General features: G+C 47.0%; 1 protein-coding gene across 3 annotated transcripts in view; it reads right to left on the bottom strand.

Annotated features, from left to right (window-relative positions):
- The window catches only part of GABA-B-R2 (gamma-aminobutyric acid type B receptor subunit 2), a 408,105-nt gene that overhangs the window by 45,007 nt on the left and 341,802 nt on the right, over window positions 1-21,296 (bottom strand). For all 3 annotated transcript variants that reach the window (XM_075875480.1, XM_075875481.1, XM_075875482.1), the window contains exon 13: window positions 21,061-21,183. In XM_075875480.1, coding sequence (XP_075731595.1) covers window positions 21,061-21,183 — 123 coding nt within the window. The remainder of the gene's footprint in view (window positions 1-21,060; window positions 21,184-21,296) is intronic.

Here is a 21,296-nt window from a genome sequence, read left to right as displayed (position 1 = left end):
TACGCAAGGAAAATTGCATTTCTTATTACATATCGTATCCCGCTCGGGCGGCCTGAGTGGAACAGTGCACCAGAATTTTATGCCGATGCTCGCTCCTATGCGGCTGCACCAGAACTGGGCAATCTAGATGTCTGCGCGATCCTTATTAGAATTCTCGCAAACGAGAAGGTACAGAATAAACGAAAAACACGAATAAATAAGAAGCCGCTCAAAGCTCTGGATTTATGCGTGTGTGCTGTCTGAAATGGAAACAAATCGCTGTTGTAATTAAATACATTTTTTTGTTCAAGCCAGCGACATCCCTGTTTATACTGTCTCATAGAGGCTTGACTGCACGCGAATGAACGCTGCCTTGCGAGGCTATATGAGATAGCTGCGTGAACGGAGCGCACATTTCACCAGGTCCCCAGTAATGCTTGAGTACTGAAAGCGTTTCGAATCTTGGCGTGACCTATACACCGACGAAACGTGGCATGAAACAAGCAATGGCTATACCAAGGTATCGATACCTATCTTTGAGTGTAGCATATCCTAAGACGGTGTTTAAGCAACTGGACCCATGTTTTACTATACGCGTGTGACGTGAGGAAGCCAAACCAGGAAGGACACCCCCCGCAAACAGTGCCGCGCTGGGAGCCGCACCTTAGTGCACAGAGTCTTGCCAAGAGGCTATAAGTCTAAATTGTTTTGCTGTTGTAAAACGCTGCTTCCCCGAAGGCGCGCACACATCTCGTATAGCCGAGATCGGCGGCAACCCCGTAAGCAGTGTCGCGCTCCAAGTTGGACGTGTTTCACGGCACACAGTTCTTCGTCGGCCTGGGGGCGTACAGGGCTCCGCATTGTGACAGAGGGAGGAAGCTGCAGCAGAGAATTCGTTGCGCCACCAGAGCGTATACTCGGCTCGGTTTGCACAGCGGCTGCCGCGTTGGCGCAGGTGGCCGGCGTGCAGTGGCAAGATAGATCGATCGACGCATGCAAACACGGAGGCCGACTTGGTTCACTCATTCCAGCGTGGGCCCCTAGGGAGCCGACAGGGTTCCGCCGCTACAGGAGAAAGCTCGAGCTCAGAATCGACGAAGCAAAGTATCGAATAAACAGAGTGAAATGTGTTCGATAAAGAAACGGTAAACAATGCGAGAAGAGCCGTGGCATTTACAGGGCATAGGGAGAAGCGTCTGCTTTTATGATTATTTTTGTTGTTGTTGGTGCTGTTGTTGTTTCTTCGAGTTCGCGGTATCTGTTCGGGATTTCGCCTGTGTTTTTCTCTGCTGTCTCGACAGAAGCGGCAGCAGCTGGTCGGCGGCTCTTTGTCTATGGAGCCGCTGGGATGTGTAAGCGCAACGTCCCACCGGCACAAAATACGAACGAAGCCCACCCCGGGCCCCGACTTCTTAACCGTAGACGTAGGAGAGTAGAGACGTGAACGAAAATGGCAGAGCGAGGGGAAAATGGGTAGCCCTCGGTAAACTAGAGTAAGCTCACTAACGTGACTTATTTAACGTGTTGGAAACGCGCAAACTAGCGCGTATACGCATTCACAGATTCGGTGTTACGAGAAACCACACGTGCACGCCAACGCGTCATCACGTTCATGAGCAGGCAGGCACCCATATAAACGGAAATCACGTGTACAGTACTGGAGAGCTCGTTTATTCGCGGGTGTTGTCCGTGCCAATTGATTATTTCACTCTTAAAATATGCCTAAAGACGAAAAAAAAAAAACCCTGTCACCTGTCGGATCGTTCGAAAGGAAAAAGCACCGCATCGTTGACGGGTTATGTTGGTGGTTATCTGTTTCTGTCGCCCTTTGTCACTGGGAAACAGCCTTTTCACTTTTACCCCACCGCAGTTCTGCATAAAACTCGGGGTGAGCCATACATTACGACAGCCTATATTTGTGCCGTAGTTGTCCGCCGCCACCGACAATGTCCGTACCCGCTGTCGCACGCAATAAGACAGAAATAAAAACGAATATGGCACTTGAATTTGGGCCAGAAGCGAGGTGTTTGCGCATTCATCACAGAACCACGCCGGTCCTTCAAACTGATTGATCTGTAGGGTTTAACGTCCCAAAACCACCATATGATTATGAGAGACGCCGTAGTGGAGGGCTCCGGAAATTTTGACCACCTGGGGTTCTTTAACGTGCACCCAAATCTGGGTACACGGGCCTACAACATTTCCGCCTCCATCGGAAATGCAGCCGCCACAGCCGGGGTCCTTCAAACTATACCTCACATTGAGGTCCTTCAGAGGCGTCATGTCTGGCCAATAATCCCAGTAAAATATGTAATACAGTGCGGGAAAAGATTGAAATAACCACCAGTCGTCACAAAATGCGAATTCCACAGCTATAGCGGGTCGCCGAATGCCTCTAGCCCCTAACAAGCAGCTCAGCCGTAATTTTTCATCGTCTTATGCTACAGCGTGAAGTGCGCGTAAGTTCTTAGTTTGTGTAGTGGATACCACGTTGCTCAGCAGAATGATAAAAAATGGTGGGTACTTTCCTACCTCCCGAAATAATTATGATTGATGGCGCAGTGGGTACCTGGCAAGTTTACTTTCATTAGTTGTCCCGAGAGGGTTTAGAACGGGCCCGGGAAACGCCGCACAGTCACAGCTTTGGCTGTGATTGTGCTGCGGTTTTGAAGCAGGCATGGTGATTTTTTTTTTCATTTTTTCGCAGGCCTTGCTTTTAAGGTTGCCTTTCGTGGTTGCTTAGCAAACTTTTAAACAAATGTGCTAATTAATTGAAATAAGAAAAAAAAACGAGAACTATGCAAAGCCGTGGCAAAGCAAGAGCCGTTTTCCCAGTCGCGGAGAGGACGTTAATCGTTAATGGCACTAGGGTCTCTTTCGCCCGTACACAGTTTTTTTACGACTGTCACTCCAATCTTCGACGCACGTTTCAAATCGGTAGCTTTTCTCGTTAGCGTCAAAGAAAACGGAACCGAGTCGTGGTTTATTTCTTCGAGAATCGCGCGCCTGTCTGCGCGATAATTAACGTCGAAGCGCGGCTTGCGAAAGCCTTCATAGGCGATGGCGGCGGCTTCGCAACCAGCGTCGTTCGTGCATTTACGCGTCGTCCCCGCTGAATAACCAATAACTGTTTTTTTTAATATAATATCGACCAGTCCAGTGGCCCAGACTCTCTTTTTACCAGGATATCCATCACTAGTTTCCGCGTGTGTTTATTAAAAAATAAAACATTGCAGTGTCTCGACCAGACGCCCAGACCGATAGTGTGCGGTGGCGCAGCTGAAGAAGTTAGGCGTGGCTTTAGCTGACGTGCCTTGAAAGGGCCCCTAAATCATTCCGAGTTCGAAGATGACACAGTAGTTTAGATCTCCCATTCATTGCCTTTTCCACAGGCGCTATTTCCTCCTCACCACTAGTAAAACGTGTGTTTAGTGTTAGTCGTAAAAGTTCTTACTGCTTACGTAAAAAAGAATGAACTTAAGAGCAGGTCTAGTGGTTCCGTGCCAAAAATTTACCACGGGGTCGGTGCCCACCCAAGAGGCTATGAACTTGATTCTGCCGAGCAGCAGGCCAGAAGTGTGCTTGTAACTATTTAGCCAATAGATGCCTGACGGCAGTGATTCCCTGCCTCCCACAACAGCGGCGGATGCTTAGCTATTTCACCAAGGCTGTTTTGGGTTAAGGTGCGCCTAAGGGCTTTCGCAGAACCTCATGAGGTCACATTTCGAGAGGAGAACCCAGAAATAACCGAGCGCCAGGTCAATGTACTCCTCTACCCATTGAGATTAACCGGTGAGTTCCCCCCGGTCGGCACAGGGAATCGAACCCGGTACCTCCCACATTGGAGGCGGACGCTCTAGCCATGTAGCCACCGCTGTGGTAGCCTCAGCATCGGTGGCTCTAATGATTGGAATGTAATTGTCGAAATTGTCAGCATTTCAAGCTTTCCGCCAACATAAGTCGTTATCTCCGCTTGCGCGGCTGCGAATGCGCAAAAACGTTGTGAAATCAGTGGATGGCACACGCTATTTATGCAAGACCAGGCATAACGGGTGCGTGACCGCGTGGCAAATCAGCGTAGTAGGCGACTCACTTCCGACATTTATCGTGTATGGACCAATCGAGAGCCTATTTTGTCGTGACGTCACGTGAAGAGACAGCCGAAGTCACGAATCGCGCCGAGAAGACGGCAAACTCCGCAGGAGAGAAGAACGCGTTCGTGCTCTGTGTTTACGGAGGTTCCTTGTGGACTTTTTACGTAATGAACGCCGTTTGACTTCCATAGTTTCTCAAGATCCATGCAGTGGCGTGGACCTGGCGTTGCGCCTATGATTGCGAGGTGTTGGGTTCGATTGCCAGCCTCGCAGATTGAACTGAGTTGAAGCTCCTCTAACGAAAACGAGATGGGCGTTCTTACATAAACGAGAGGAGACAATCGCTGCCTTCCACCCGGGATAACCTTTACTGTATAACGTGGCTGTTTCAGTGAATTACGAGACGAGACAAAAAAAAAAAAATGGCAGCATATCCACGGAGTGAATGATGGGGAGTGGGGCGAAGCATTCGTCCGTCCATTCGTTCTTGCTTCCGTCCGTTCCTGCGTACGTCTGTGTAACCGTCCATGCGTCCATCCACCCGTCCGTGCGTGCGTTCGTCCATGCATCTGTCTGTGTGTCCGTTCGTCCATCTATTCAGCACTCCAAGTACCACCATCTCGCATCTTTTCATCATATATTCTCCATATAGAAGCACCGCCATCCAGCGGACATTTCAAGGACTAAACGGGAGGTGGCACATGCACCCTTTCTTACGGCTTGCGCTTCGGGTTTACTTCCCACCTTTAACCACCTCGCGTTCATGGTATATACTAGTTCACTGTATTCATGGCTATGCGGCCCGACGCTCGCTAAACCTTTCTAAAACCAAGGAGGTTACACCCAGCGAGTATAACGTAGCAACCCTTTCTTGTCAGATCGTGCTCAATGTACATGCCAATCGCTGCTAATGGGGATCGCAGCGTGCGCGTTACCTAAAGGCCGAATGCTCCTGTCTCTCATTCCCCCTTAGCAGCCATTAACATGTGCATTGAGCACTATCTTTTATTGTTCAACAACGCACAGAAGAAATTTCTCACCGGAACCACCTTGGAGGTCAAAATCGTAAGGACCGCTATTTCGGGTAAGTGTCATTGGTGGTTTCGTACTACGAGGGACGCACAAGCCACGCCATAAGAATTTTTGTGTACATGTATGCCAACATAATCATGTATATTAGAGCAAATTTCTTCACTGTAACGTAGTGATGTTAGTCGTGAAATATAGATGTGCCGAAGTGTATGTGCCCTGTTACTGGAATGGTATGAAGCCTTTGTGTTCTGTACATGCTGTAAATAAACTTTTTCTAAACAAGGAGCTTCGCCAATAAAAATCGTGCCACTTTTCGCACGCAAATGAAGTCACAGCGAGTTCGCCTCTATATACGACCAACCCAGCTCTCGCATGCACGCTTACTACATATGCATTCTTGCACGCCATCACGCCTTGGTCATGAGCGTTTCATGCGTTCCGCTTTGTTTTCAGTCCCCGCAGGCTTTTCTGCTCGCTAGCGCTACACATTCCCCCCCCCCCCCCCAAAAAAAAGAACGAGCCGCTGGATGCGGCCAATTAGCATTCCCCAAGATATCTGCATTTGTGTTTCGTTTCCGTGTCATCTACTGTCTTTCTACGTCTCCATTTCTCTTTCTTTCTGTATTACCGTCCTTCCCTATAGACTTTTCTGCTGAAGACTCCCTGGGCGCCACAGTAGTCCTCTTGTAAACGTGCATGACCTTTCAAAAAAAAAAAATGCACCGCCAAGGCTGTGACGTCGGCTTTGCTGCCTCGCGGGCAACAGCCCAGAAAGGAAGTAACTCTACTCTCCGTTAAAGATGTCTATGTATGTTTTGTCTTCTCTATACTGCGACACCTCTGCCAATTTATTCTCAATCTGTCTATTTCTCCATCCTTTATTGCCCTTTTCCCTTTTCCTGTCTAGTTATCCCTCTATTACCTTCCCTTGCCACTTCCCTCTCGTTCTATTTGCGTCTTACCTGGCCTCTCTCTCTCTCTCCGTCATTCCTAAGTTCTTCTCCCTCTTCCTCTCTATATTTCTCTCTCCCTTCATTTTCCTATTTCTCCCCCTTCCTCTCTTTTTCTCCTTCCATTAGCTTCCCTTTGCCACCACCTTTCTCTCTCTACTTTCCTTCCCTCTTACCTTCCTTTTCTCTCTTTATATATCTCCCTCCTTCTCCCTGTATTTCCCTAGCGGCTCACCCTTTGATGCTTTGATATCCCACTCGACGAGCGCAGTGTCGATATCTCTTACTCGCTCCGTTGTCCTTCGCCCTGCTTCGCTGGTGCTGTCTCGGAAGTGCCGCCCTAGTTTCTGTTGTGCCCTTCAGGAGCTCGCGCTTGTGCACTTTTCGGGCTCGCTTCAATGCACTCGCGCTGCTCCTCGCTTTTTGGTGACACGCCAGTCGATCTCGCACTCCGCGCCGTCGCGGCGTTTGTTGTTCGAGCGTCTCTCTAGGCGCCCTAAACGCCCGCCCTCTTTTTGTGTGGGAGCGCAGCGCGCGCAAAACAAATTGGGAGGCTTTTTTTTGTCCTTCCAACGTTCCTCATCGTACAGTAAGAATCGCGCTCTCCGCTTGTTCTTTTTCGGTGGAGGCGGGCATTTGCAAGCCCACTTGCAATGCAGGTCTTAAGTGTACCACAGTCTTGGCGTTTTTTTTTTTTGCTTTTTTTGGGGGGTAGGGGGGTGTTTGAGTGCCAGTTTCTTCGAGCCGACACAAAAAGATGTTTTGTACAAGACGGCAGTATTCTACTGCTGATTCTCTTTATTTATCTTTTTTCTGTGTATATGTCGTACACTTCAAGGTAGAGAGAGTAATTTGATTTTTTTTTCATCGTTAGTACAGTCTTGCGACGTATTTGACTGTGTTTAAATATAGACCTCAACTGCATTTGTTAATCCTTATATCTCATCCCGAAGTGGTGACACCCAAAGGAGAGTTAACGTATCTCTGTAAAGAGAGTCATGCGAGGCAAGCCAGGAGTCACCGGAAAAACTAAACCACTCTTTCTTCATTCTTTTTTCGGACGTAAGCCTGCTGATGTGTGTTGAAGCTCGCAATTCGCCTTTCAACATTTATTTTATCTTGTTTTTATCGATTGCGGGTGGTACTAATGTAACAACACTCTAAATGTCTCGTTTTAGATAACGCCCAAAGTGCGCATCATCGATTACGTGTTTGAGCGAGTTCGGGTGTAGAAGTGAAGCAGTCGACCGGATTCGCAAAACCATGTACAAAGGTCGCAGCTGCATCGGTTCGCGTGATGCCCTACGGATTCGCGAGAGGGACAATTATGGGTTTGTGGGCACACAGCCACTGTAGTGCTTATAGGGATTCAATAATACTTTGAAATGGCTAATTTCACGCACAGTCATTCGTTTTATTGCGGCGCGGTTGAGGCCTGCGCTGAGAACCGATGCCCGGCTAGCAGTTTAGAAGCCGATGAGCACTGGGCCTGATTACGCTTAGGGCGAAGCTCTAACGTTCCCTAAGCTTTAGGGGTGGAGCTCCTTATGTCGCGGGTCGTGCGTCTGCGAAGTATGTGGTAGTAGTAGTAGTAGTAGTCATCGTAGTAGTAGGCAGCCACCTCTCGTTTAGTCCTTGCAATGATGGCGGTACTTCTATATGATGAATGTGTGATGAAAAGATGCGAGATGGAGGTACTTGGAGTGTTCACTAGATGGACGGACGGACGCAAGGATGCACGGATGGACGCAACGAACGGACAGAAGCAAGAACGAATGGTCAGATGGACGCACGGACGTACAGATTGGCGGACGGACGGATGGACGGACGCATACACGTACGGACGGATGGGCGGACGGACGCACGGGCGCACAGAAGCAAAAAAGATCGGACGGACGAAATATCAGATCAGACGGACGGACGCTTCGCCCCACTCATCGTCATTCAGTACGCGAATATGCTGTTTTTTTTTTTTTTTGGAAAAACGTACTTCGACACCTATTATGGCACCACTGTGCCTAAATTTACGTGTTCGTTAAAAAGTCCAGGTGGTCGAAATTTCCGGAGATCTTCAATATATGGCGTCTTTCGTAATCATATCACAGTAGTGGGGCGCAAAAATTCAACAAATATTATTATCACCACCCGACTAGCTTACTAAATTTCGCCTTTTGGATCCCTTTGAAAGCGTCATCTATTTAAGGGGCGCCGGTATTCTATTTGCTTACCATTCTTCAGTCGCCATAATGCTTGTGTGTAAGCGCGCGCTTGCTCCCTTCGAGTTATCGTGATACAGCTTCTCTCTCCTTCTATCTATCCCTACTTCAAATGGCTTTTCTAATGACGTATACTCAGCATCTTTTCGTGTACAATGCAAACACTTTTTTTTTCTTTCTAGAAAGTTTTTTATCCACACACACAGTGCTCATAATACTTTAGAACGTGCACGCTCTATCACTTCACACATTTCTGATTGGACACTCTCTTGAACCAGCGCGTGGTTTTGACGCGGTGAGCCTAACTGGAGGACTTCTACAGGCACGTGAATAGACTGCGGCCGCCCTGTGAGTGCTGATCAACATTCGTCTGAGAATGCTTCCATATATAGTTACGAGCTATTAATTTATTGACTGATTTACGCTTGTATATTTATTTATACATTTATTGATTGTAACACTTCAACATAGCGCCGACGCACACTAAACAGTCCAGATTATGATGATATTTATTGCTGAAATGAGAACAAAATTGAAAATTATGGACCACCTCCCTGAAGGGATCTATGATGGAATGCGAAGCAGCAGCGGTGCGCACGGCGTTGATCCGTTCGAAACGGGCGCTGACGCGGCGGCTTGAAGAACGGCATCAGGCTAAACTCGGTGTAGCGTTTATTCGAGTGAACGTTTGTTTGAAACGCAAAGACACGGGAGGCGGGTTGGGTTTCCTGCAAGTTTCATCGCAGAAAGGCTCTTCGTTTGATATGCGCTCTAACGTTGCGACCGATGGAGAGGGTGAAGCGAGAGAGCTGACCCGCAGTGAGCGGCGACAGGCTAGGAAGAGAGGGTACGTCAACGCGCGTGCACTGTGAGGGAAGGTGTGACCTACTTGGCAGCGCCCCAACACCTGCGGCCAGGGGAGCGCGGCGAGGACAGAGTGACACCGTTACACAGGCTAGTGAAAGAGCTGCTTCGCAGCTGAATGATGTCGAATACAGCAGTGCACTATAAACATTATCTTCCCTGGTCTACGAGGGGGGCAATTTGGGCTTGTTGGTATGGTATCATGGTAATATATAGTAGCGCAGACAAAAGACATGAACAAGAAAATGCACATTTAAGACAACACAGCGCTAACTTTCGACAACAGTTTATTACACACAAATCCCCCCAGTATATCTACTCCACTACGTCATACGTGACATGTTCATAGCTATCACAACCATAAATTGTAATCAACTCGCGTGCATCAGCACATTAAAACTCTATATTTCGCACGAATTTTTCCCAGTGCGTAACCATAAAAAGTTTATCACGAATACATGTAATCAAGTTCCTTATTTGTCAACATCACTGATGCAATGCTCACACAAGCGTCACCAAGCGGTGAAATTCTGCCAGCCTTCATTATCAATCGCGTCATCTCGCTTTTAATATGTGAGTGTTAAATGAAAAGAAGATAAAAGTGAGCCCGGTAACTGTCTCTCAGGGGTAGGACACCTCAAAATAAGCTCACGAGGGATGGGGGTAAGGAGGGATTAAAAGGATAGAATTAAAAGGTATAGAGGTAGAGAGTGGGCGAAGGAGAGAACGTGGCGCAGGGACAGTGACACCCAGAAACAAGGAGAAAATAGGAAAGATGGACACGGTCGCTGAAGTCCGAGGACGGGGCACCACTCAGCGAGAGCTCTTGTCGGTGTCAGAGATGGCGTAGGGCGAGACAGTCGGCCAGAACTGCACTGTCGTCGGATATCGCGGAGGCACAACCGGTCGGCACGAAATCCAGTGAGCGAGTCCCGTCATCTCGCACCTACTTCTACTCATAATAAGCGTTTCCTTGAATTTGGGTATGCACTTACATCTCTGGCAACGAAGGGAAAAAAAACCGCCAGGAACAACACTATTTGCTTTGTTATTGTGCTCGCGCAAGCGATCTTTTATGCATCTACTGGTCTGTCCGATAGAGCACTTCTCATAAGTAAGGTGAATCAGGTAGACAACACACATGATGCATTTCAACAAATATGTTTCTATGCTTATTTTGGCATTGCGAGATTGAGAAAAAATATGGCACAAACGTGGTTTTTTTCAGCCCCCAATAGATTAGTGAGTCTATGCAGAAGCATAAGACCAGACAAAAGAAAAGCGAATGTGTTCCAAAACAAGCATAGAAACCGATTTGTTGAATGCATAATGTGTGTTGTCCACCAGATTCCACTTACTAGTGGGAAGTGCCATATTGGACATACCGGTAGATGTATAAACGATCGCTTGCGCGAGCACAATAACAAAGTAAATAGCGTTGTTCCTGACGGTTTTCTTTCCCTTCATGGCCAGAGATGTAAGTGCACACCCAAATTCAAGGAAACGGTTATTATGAGTAAAAGTAGGTGCGAGATGACGTGATTGATATTGAAATCTGGCAGAATTTCAGCACTTGGTGACGCGGGTGTGTGCAGTTTATCAGTGATGTTGACAAATAATGAACTTGATTACATGTATTCGCGATAAACGTTTTATGGTTACACACCGGGAACAAATGCGCGCGAAATATAGTGTTGTAATGAGCTGATGCACGCGCGTTGATTACAATTTATGGTTGTGAAAGCTATGCACATGTGACGTATGACGTTGTGGAGCACATATACTAGGGGGATCTGTTTGTAATAAACTGTTGTTGAAAGTTAGCGCTGTGTTGTCTTGAATGTGCCTTCTCTTGTCCATGTGCTTTGTCTGTGCTACCATATATTATCTTTACTGGTATCATTCAGGTCACCGAATAAAGGTATAACTCACGTTGATGATGTAGGTAGCGCTTACAACAGCTGTCAGATCCAGTTATTGCAAACCAGCAGGAAGGAGATGATGATAACAGAAATAAAAAGAATGAGGTGGAAGAAAAGTGAGAGTATGAACATATGAACGATAGCGCACGCAAGAAATCGATAACAACAACAACAACAAAAAAAAAAACTGCTGCGCCATCGACCGAACGTGGCGTCACTGGAGGCTTAATGAAGCACGACTAATTAGCGAGTGATGTTTTAAGACCGATAGAAGTACGCGGGCCTATTCACCTTTTCCTAAACGCCTCCTCCCTGGGCGCCGCCATAGCCTTCCATGGGCTGTGCAAATTGGCGCGTCCGCTCGAAAATGCACTGGCAATGTTGCGCCCTTAGCCCTTGTACTCCCGCGCACAGCCCATCATGGCGGTGTTGTTTTTTTTTCCTGTGAAAAGGTGTACGCAGTAATGACGGAGTAGCTTAAAATTATATTGGCTGTACGCTCTTATTTGTGTGTGCGCGCGCACGTAAACCAATATCTAAGCAGCTTGCCTCTTTATTTGGCATTCCGCCCCCATCAATATGCGCCAATCGAACGCGAAACCTAGTAGTCATCGAGCTGCCATATATAGCTAGAAGGCCAGAGACAATCGACTGAAACTAGCGGGTAAGAATAACCGCGCTCAGGAGAGCAAGTGGAAGTTTCTTAGCAGGAAGAAAAATAAAAAAAGCATCAAAACCACGCGGGTTCACTAAAGAAAAGCGTGGAAGAACAGTAACCATGAGAACAACGACACCAGTAACTTGGAGCGTGAAACAGTCATTTCGTTTTTTTTCCTCGCTTTTTTTACTTTTTTTTCATGCGGATGAACGCAGCAAGAACCCGCGCCGGTGTCGTTTCGCCCTTGAGGGGCAATTTCGCTGCCGGGCGTTCACTTGTTACGAACCGGAATGTATCGCTTCGTAGCACCCTGGGTTTGCTCTTAGAGTGCTCTTAGAGTGCACATCGGCCCGTTTTCGAGGAGAAAAATAAAACACACTGAAGTAGCCCAGCTGGCGGCTCCTTACAAGGTAGCTTCGAGGAAAAAAAAAGTTGAAATAATAACAAGTCGTGCGAACGATGCAGCGGGTCGGGTAGTGCTCGTTTATTTCGGCCCCCTATTCCCCACGGCGTTTTTTTATTCTTTTTGTTTCTAAAGCTTAACGCCATTTATGTGCTCTCCTTTATGGTTCGAGCTCTCTGCTTCACTGCTAACGCGCAACACAGCTAATGATAATTTGCTGTTGTGGTTTGTAGTGAGGTATTATACGTTCCAGGCGGTATAAACGCGCTGCACTGCGTATTAAAACGTAACCAAACAATTACCATCGAATATTCCTGGGGTGCAGGGTTGTTTTCGCCGTGTTTGAGGTATTCTGTAGAAAAAAAAGCAGTGTCCTAGCGGTACGCAAGCATCATTTTTTTTTGCATTGTTATGTCGTACACGAATGCATAATTAACCAACAGTAGCCAAAGTTTACAACGCTTTTACGTAGTTGTGCAGCTTTAACTTCTAGAACCGCGATATGAATGAGCCACGTCATACAGTTGGCGACTCGAAACTCATCGTGGACATCCAAGATTATTTAAAGGCACACGCTAAATCTAAGCGTACAAGTGTTCTTACATTTTTTATTCTCTATCGAAATGCGGCTGCCGTGCTAGAGATTGGATCTGCGTCGACGAGATCAGCAGTCTGACGCCTTACCGGCCAATGGCCTCACCACACGTACATAGCCGTCAGCACCTTTTAACACGAACGCTCTACAGCGTGTCCCGCTGCAGTTTGATTGACGCTGACACCACGTACGTTTGGGTTGTGTTGCCAAGATGCTAACCACACATGCCGACACACCAATCCCAGTCTACCGAGGTACTCCCTCGGCAAAGGCGCCCGGCACTTCGCGGCTGGCATCAATCGAACTAGCCCCGGCCACGCATCGAAGTGTTCGTGTTAAAGGTGCTGACGGCTGTATACGTGTCACAGCGCGTGAGAGCGGTGGCGGTGGTTGCGATTAGAAGAAGGAAAAGACGCCTAATTTCTGCAGCCCGTTAGGAAGCACGGCGCAGCGTCAGAGCATAATGTGTAGGTTAGACATCGCGTCACTCTTTAGTGGGGGGAGAGGGCGAGCAGCTACGTGTGGCTGCATGCACTTTTTCTTCATAGAGAGAAAGAAAGAGAGAGAGAGAGAGAGAGAGAGAGAAAGAGAGAAAGGTACACGCCGCGCGCTGACGCGTCATGACGCGTACGTGTGGACAGCACGCCCCGCCAAGGCGCGCAGTTCGACGTCGAACAGCTGGCGCCGGCAGCTCTGGGCAGAGTGAGCACATGTCCTCTGTAGCGTGATATCGAACTGAACTCGCCAAAGGAAATCACATCATCGATCTCCGTATCTAAACTTTCCGTGTCGCGTGCGACTGCGAGATCTGGCTAAGCTCCTCGTGTCAGTGTCGGCTTTCCATATGACGTGTTTTCTAGTAATTGTTGCTGTTTTACGTCCCGAAATCACGATATGGTTACGAGGAACGCACAAGTGGAGGGCTACGGAAATGCTGACCATTTGTTTTTTTCTTTAACGTGCTCTGACGTCACTGAGCACACATGCCTCTAGCACTTCGCTTCCATCGAATCGAACCCGCGACTTCCGGATCAGCTGCCGAACTTTGTAACCGTTGATTGATTGATATGTGGGGTTTAACGTCCCAAAACCACTATATGATTATGAGAGACGCCGTAGTGGAGGGCTCCGGAAATTTAGACCACCTGGGGTTCTTTAACGTGCACCCAAATCTGAGTACACGGGCCTACAACATTTCCGCCTCCATCGGAAATGCAGCCGCCGCAGCCGGGATTCGAACCCGCGCCCTGCGGGTCAGCAGCCGAGTACCTTAGCCACTAGACCACCGCGGCGGGGCGAAACTTTGTAACCGTTACAACATCGCCATGGACGAATATGTTTTCTGGTCAAATTCAACGAATGGTTCACGAGCCTTTTAAGGGATTTTTTTAGCCAGTTTGCTGATGCATTCGCTACCACAGGCGTTGCCGGTGGAGTTATTAGTTCACTCTCTGAAGGTATGTAGCATTTCTTAACGGCACCTAGCTTTTAAGATCGGTGAAGTCTGATCTTCTAAGCTCTTCGCGGAAGCTGAGGGTCAAACGATGTAACTCCCGTGACTCTCAATGCGTTCTCAGAAATGATTACTATCTGGAGACGTGATCTTTATTTCTTCTAGTAGCGCTGCGCGCACGTGACTTGAGCGTGCGTCGCCGCTACGGAACACGATTTCGAAGACTGTCATACGCCTCTCTTGCGCCTTTTTCCTGGGGCAGTGCGCCGCGACCATTTCTCGCTGATTTCACGTATTGACACTGATGAACACTGGCTGAAGTTAGCCGGCATTGTCTAAGTGATTGCCAGTGCTTGCCACTGTTGGCTGAGTGCCGACCAATACTGCATGGTTGCTGCTGTTAAAGATAGCTCAGCCATTTCTGTTGAGCCAGCCATTTTTTGTTGAGGAAGTATAGGTAAACATTGGCCAGTTCTGGTTAAATAACGTGTAGTTATGGCTGACATGAGATGAAAAAAAAAATGACTATATCCGGCTACCGCTGGATAATAAAGGCTAAATATGATTATATTGTTGCCCATGCTGTATAATGTTGTTTAGTAGTGTTTTTTATGCTAGTTTATGTTGAAATTGTAGCGGCGAGAGAAGAGACGTGAGATGACGTCGAAGGCGGCCGATGCTTACCGATGCTTACACGCTTACCGATGGCCCATAAACGTTGACAACCTCGACTTTCCAAATGAACACTTTATGGATTGTCGTTCATGTATATAGATTTTGTCACTATTTTTTTCTTTTTTTTTCATATGCCTTCGAATCGCGCAAAGCGCTAGGGGGGGAGCCCTGTAGTACCATCATCATCGCCATCATTTCTTGATCACTGCGCCGCTACAAAATAATACTGGCTACTGAGGGTTAAGATGTAGTAAATATCGTTTATTCGCCATTGTAAAATCAATACATTTTTACCTAATCTCGATTTAATCGTGGAAAAGTGTACTTTTTTATTGTTACAAACCGAGACCTGAAAGATAAATATCCATACGAATTGGAGGAGATGCTCAGAAATGGTGAGGAGGTGGGGCACTACATCCCGCCGCGTAATGAACGGATGGGACCATTTCACGGACCACCAACCCTTGCAGCGCTGCGTCGAATCAACTGTATACGACACCGCCCCGTTTGTGGAAAGACACACTCGCGCGGGTGCGAGGCGTACACTCGAGCCGCAATTGCGAAGCGAACAAGTGGCGCGTGGATGATTGAGGGGCTCGGTCGGCTCCGGTTTCGGCTCGACTTGGCTTCTTCGTGCGAGAAAAAAAAAAAAAGCAATGTACACTGGCTGCTCCGGCGCAGTCGGGACTTGCTTGCTCGGTTTCTCGGATCGACATAACCGGTACCAAGCAGCTGGCTCTTGAGTCTAATTGAAAAGTTGAGGCCGCCTGGCAGTTGCACTGAGGCCCATCCTCCTCGCAGCGAAACTCCAGAACCAGTGGCCTTCGGGCGACTTGAAAGGTCATGAAAAACTACCTCTCGTTCTGAGGACGCTGTCTTAACTTCGCCTCCTTTCGCGGGCGGCTGATATACAATATTTTTTTTTCTCAAACCTGGTGATGATGAACCAGTTCCTGTAGTTTGCGGACGTGTGCCCTGTCAAACGAGACGCCGTGTTTGCTCGAAGGCATTCGTTCCTTCATTCGTTTGCTCGCTCACTCACTCACTCACTCACTCACTCACTCACTCACTCACTCACTCACTCACTCACTCACTCACTCACTCACTCAATCAATCAATCAATCAATCAATCAATCAATCAATCAATCAATCAATCAATCAATCAATCAATCAATCAATCAATCAATCAATCAATCAATCAATCACTCTCCTGGATAACGGCGTGGAAGTAATGCTGAAAGCAAGCCCGACAGAAGTATAAAAACCTAAGGACGAAAGCAATATATCACGAATAATGGTGTAGCGAATGGCTATTGTGAAATTAACGTCTGTCCCAAATTCTTTCAACAGCTCGGTTATGATAACGGTCATATCATATGAATGGTGGTAAAAGATCTAGCGAGCAAACACTAACATCTCCGGCTTCTCATTAAATCCGCTATCCTATACGAATGCATTGTTACTCTGGGGATATCTGCCATTCTTGCTATACGTCGCTATCCTGTTTCCAGCCGTCGAATAAGCCGTATTTCGCAAGTATTGCAAGCTCGTCGAACTGCACGGCTCCGGATAACGCCGGCATTTCGTTATGTTTTCGCGAAGTTACAGCGCACATACTGACCATAAGCCGAATCGTAGCTAAGAGCAAGACGTCAAGCTGTCGGCTGAACTTTGCCTCGGAAACGAGCAACTTAAGCCGGGCAAAACTTCGATACGAGCCGCGTTTTGCATAAGCCGGCCCTTCGGCTTTTTTTTTTTTTTTGACCCAGAAATGAGCGAGAGCGTGATATGGAAATGAGGCGCTTTCTTTCTCTTGTCTAATGATGCATATTCGAGATGATAAACGCGGAGCTGTGACACCGTCGTGGTTGGAAAAGCTCTGAGGCCAAATGTGCAAGTGGCTGCGATATTTTTTTTCCCATTCACAATTACCTAAACACTCATGCGTTTGCGATGGCTTGTTTCTTCAGTTACACAATTTTTACGAGAACTCGTTAAGATTAGATACGGTGAATGATGCAGTAGTTAGCGATGGGGCTCCCGGCAACTTTAAAATAATGAAGGTCCCGCTAGTGTTCTGTATTCCGAAGAGTTCAAGACTGTAGTCACAATTTTGTTCTGGAAGAGGTGGTGAGGGGTTGAGTCACTCTTTATGTGTGTTCGCACGTACATGAAGTATGTGTGCATGTATGTGTGCACATGCCAAATCAGAAAAAAATTAAGGAGGGGGGGGGTGGTAGTGGTGTTAAGGCGTTTAAACTTCTTCAGTACCTCCAACCTTACCTCGGCCCTGGTTACGCCAAAGACTTCACCACCTCTCACCTTTAATGGCATAGCTTCGTTGTCACGTATTGCTATGAGGGTGATAAATTTTGTAACATGGACGTTACATTGCAGGTGTAGTCCGCTGAGTACAGTGCCGAGTACAGAAAAGGTTGTGAAGCTGGATATGTGTCACTGAGAATACGTCGCATTGTTTGAGATCGGCCATAAATGCCTTGAACACATGCTTGCACGCGTCGTAATTCTCTGCGCTTGTTCTTATCATCTGTAATCCACACCCTGACATGCACGATATAAATTATTTATATTGGTCACACTGTGAGCTAACATCTAGAGGCAATGGGGTGGTGATCGCGTCACTCTCCTATGATGCCAATTGACAGCTGAAATGGGCTTTACGACATTTTAAATTTCAACATTGCGCTGAATAATAATTACACGTATTAAATGTGAAGCATTTTTGTGCGTACTGCAACCACTTTGCATATCTATCTATCTATCTATCTATCTATCTATCTATCTATCTATCTATCTATCTATCTATCTATCTATCTATCTATCTATCTATCTATCTATCTATCTATCTATCTATCTATCTATCTATCTATCTATCTATCTATCTATCTATCTATCTATCTGTCTGTCTGTCTGTCTGTCTGTCTGTCTATCTATCTATCTATCTATCTATCTATCTATCTATCTATCTATCTATCTATCTATCTATCTATCTATCTATCTATCTATCTATCTATCTATCTATCTATCTATCTATCTATCTATCTATCTATCTATCTATCTATCTATCTATCTATCTATCTATCTATCTATCTATCTATCTATCTATCTATCTATCTATCTATCTATCTATCTATCTATCTATCTATCTATCTATCTATCTATCTATCTATCTATCTATCTATCTATCTATCTATCTATCTATCTATCTATCTATCTATCTATCTATCTATCTATCTATCTAATCTGGGTAAGATTGTTTGATGAATATGACGCGCTGGCCCGAAATGATGAATGTCACAACACCGTCACGTTCGTCGTCAAACACTTCCCGCCAGATATTGGCACATACCCGCGGTGGGTGGGTGGGCACTGGTATGTGGGTATGTTCCACAGGTGATAGAAACTTATTATTTACCCGGTAACGGTGAGAACAGATATGAACAATTTTAACGCGTGAGCTATAAGAAAAAGCTTACATCGGGAGCAATGGCCCGACGAGTGCAAAGAAGAAATGTCAGGTTTCCAGGAGAAATTGAACCTCCGCATTCTGCGTGGCAATCAAGCGTTCTTCCACCGAGCCACACCGGGTATCGGGAGTACATTTCAAGTAAATGATAATGTTCGTGAAACTTTAGCTGTCGTTACAGTTCTGACTGTCCAATTACATAAACATTACCTATATACCCCTATGATACAGCCGTCACGTGGGGTTAGCGTCATGGTGTAGTTAGGTGCCATCCATTGAATTTGATTTTATGTAGCAGTGTCAAGGGCTACCCTAGCGAGCACCAGCGCTTCATATCAGCTTGTCGCTTCTGGTGTTGCTAATGCCTATGTTCCTGTTGGCATCGTTGCGCAAGTGCAAGGAAATGGTCATATAAACAGATTGATTTGATTGATTTGATATGTGGGGTTTTCCGTCCCAAAACCACCATATGATTATGAGAGACGCCGTAGTGGAGGGCTCCGGAAATTTCGACCACCTGGGGCTCTTTAACGTGCACCCAAATCTGAGTACACGGGCCTACAACATTTCCGCCTCCATCGGAAATGCAGCCGCCGTAGCCGGGATTCGAACCCGCGACCTGCGGGTCAGCAGCCGAGTACCTTAGCCACCAGACCACCACGGCGGGGTAGGTCATATAAACAGCGGCGACTATTCAACATATTTCTGTGCGTGTAACGTTTGTACATATGTTTAGCGTCGTTTTGTAACGTCTCGCTCAATAAAAAAATTACAACACGGTCAAGTTCACTCCGCATGCTTCGCAAAACGTAGATCCACAATGTACGCGGATATGCCGAATTATAATGTTCATCATCCCCGTGAAGCAGGCATTGTGGAGTTTCTATTCATAGGCTTTAAACCTATGAATAGGTTGTCGATGCGCGTCAGCCACGCTCTGCGTAGGCTGCCCATACGCGGAGCGTGGGCCTTGCTTTGCTATCCCACTTATACGGCTAAGCGAAGAGCGCTCGCGCACTCACGCTCCGCTTAGCTGATGAGCGGAGTGTGAAAACGCCAACTTAAAACGCTCAAATGCTGGTTCTTACGCATGTGTTCGGGTCGAAATGACGATGCTGTGACATGAAGTGGGGACTGCAGAAAAAAAAAAGAACACGCATTACAAAGCCATAATTTGTCACCTTTCAATACAGCGCTCCACCTAAAGACGCAGAAGGGGCGTATGAAAATTCTGTTTCTCCATTACGGTGATAATGGAGGAATGCTCGTATCGCCAACTGGGTAACTGTGAATCTATTACCTCGGGAGTGGCACATTGGAACTGCGCATAGTCGCTCATCGATAGCAGGAACCTACACGCCCAGGAGTTATGTAGTGCTTCAAAGAGCTTTATGGACATGCCGCCATAATCGAGGCGCTTACGTTACCGCAGGAACGGTCTTAAGCTCCAGTGTCATAGCGGAATGGAGCGCCCGAATGCGGAGCTTGTCACTTGAGCATCATTTACGTGCCGGGTGTGGCATTCACTAAGAACGGCCGATTTCTCATCGGTGGGAGTGAGCCATATTCTCGATATAAAGGCGAGCGCGAGGACTTCATAGAATATCTACTATGGCATCACCGCTGATTAGAGGTGATTAGAATCAATTCATCAAGCACTGCTGTCACTGGAGACAATGTTTCAACAAAGACTTTATGTTCGTCTGGGCAGGCACTGTCTTCGTGCATGGGTATCCTTCGCTCATTATCTCCTAACCAATGAAGTGGAGGAAGATGACATGCTTTGGAAAGAGTAGGGTGCTACAGAAAGACTGGAAAGATGCCGCGAGTAGCTTGCAGGTAGTGAAACAAACTACAAATACACAAAGTCTCTTTTCCTCCTCCACATTTCTTGTAGGGAGAGAGTTAGAAAACGAACCCGTAGACAGACAGCCAAGGACGGGACTTGCTGCTTTCATGGAGTTTAATAACAGTACACTAAAGGGAAATTTGGCGCTAGTGTCTATGGGAGCTGCAACGCGTGCCACTTCAGCCATCGTGGATATTATGAGTGTAGTACATGAATTCGCCTAAGCTTCAGGCCATTGGCATCGTATTACTCTGTGAAGCTTGCAGCAGCATTGTCGCTAGACAAAGTTCAGTAAAAGTTCAGCAGTCCCTTTCCTACAGTTTGAACCTTTTAGGCTCACCAGTTCCGATCAGCTCACGATCAGCTAGGCAAGTAATTCCCACGGTGGCAGAATGATCGGAGCGACACGCTTTCCCACCAGAAAATATTTTAAAAAGCGGTAAGTCCAATTGTCGGAGCTTTGGCTCTAGCGACGTTCCATTTTAACGATTTCTGCGGGCCTGTGTGAACACCTTTGACTTTTGCACAGTGCCACCACTGCATACGTGCCAGCCCATGTACTGACAATTTGCTCCTCTCTTTCTCTTCTCTTTCCTCTTTCTTATCTTTATACTCCCCTTTCTCATTTCCCCATCGTAGGAAAGCAAACTGGGCGTGTGCCTCGGCAATCTCACTGCCTTATTTCTTGTTGTTCTGCCTTCCTTCTTGGTTATCCCTTCAGGATTTCACCTTCGGTTGAACTATCGTCTTGTTTGAATCCTTTTGATGGGAGTCACCAGAACAGAGCACAATGTCGTCAATGTCGAGAACATGGCAGCAGCCAATAACGTTCGGAACAGAACCAAGCTGCAAGAGACGTGCGATTGCAGATCGGGGCTCTCACCACAGGTTGTCCGCGGCGCGCCTCGCGGTAGAAGGGATCCACGATCTGCCACGTGGTCAGGATGATGACGTCGAGCATCAGGAACACCCCGACCACCATGAACAGTTTGTAGTCCTTGATCACCTGCGAGGTTTGGAGAGAAGGTGCGTTCGTTACGGCCTGCAGATAGCGTTTGTCAAAAGATGGGATCTCGAAAGAGCGAGGGTTATACGCACAATATGGCTGAACCATGCACT

This window comes from Rhipicephalus microplus, chromosome 10 (genome assembly GCF_043290135.1).
Source record: "Rhipicephalus microplus isolate Deutch F79 chromosome 10, USDA_Rmic, whole genome shotgun sequence".
Taxonomy (NCBI): domain Eukaryota; kingdom Metazoa; phylum Arthropoda; class Arachnida; order Ixodida; family Ixodidae; genus Rhipicephalus; species Rhipicephalus microplus.
This window is presented reverse-complemented; position numbering and strand designations above follow the sequence as displayed.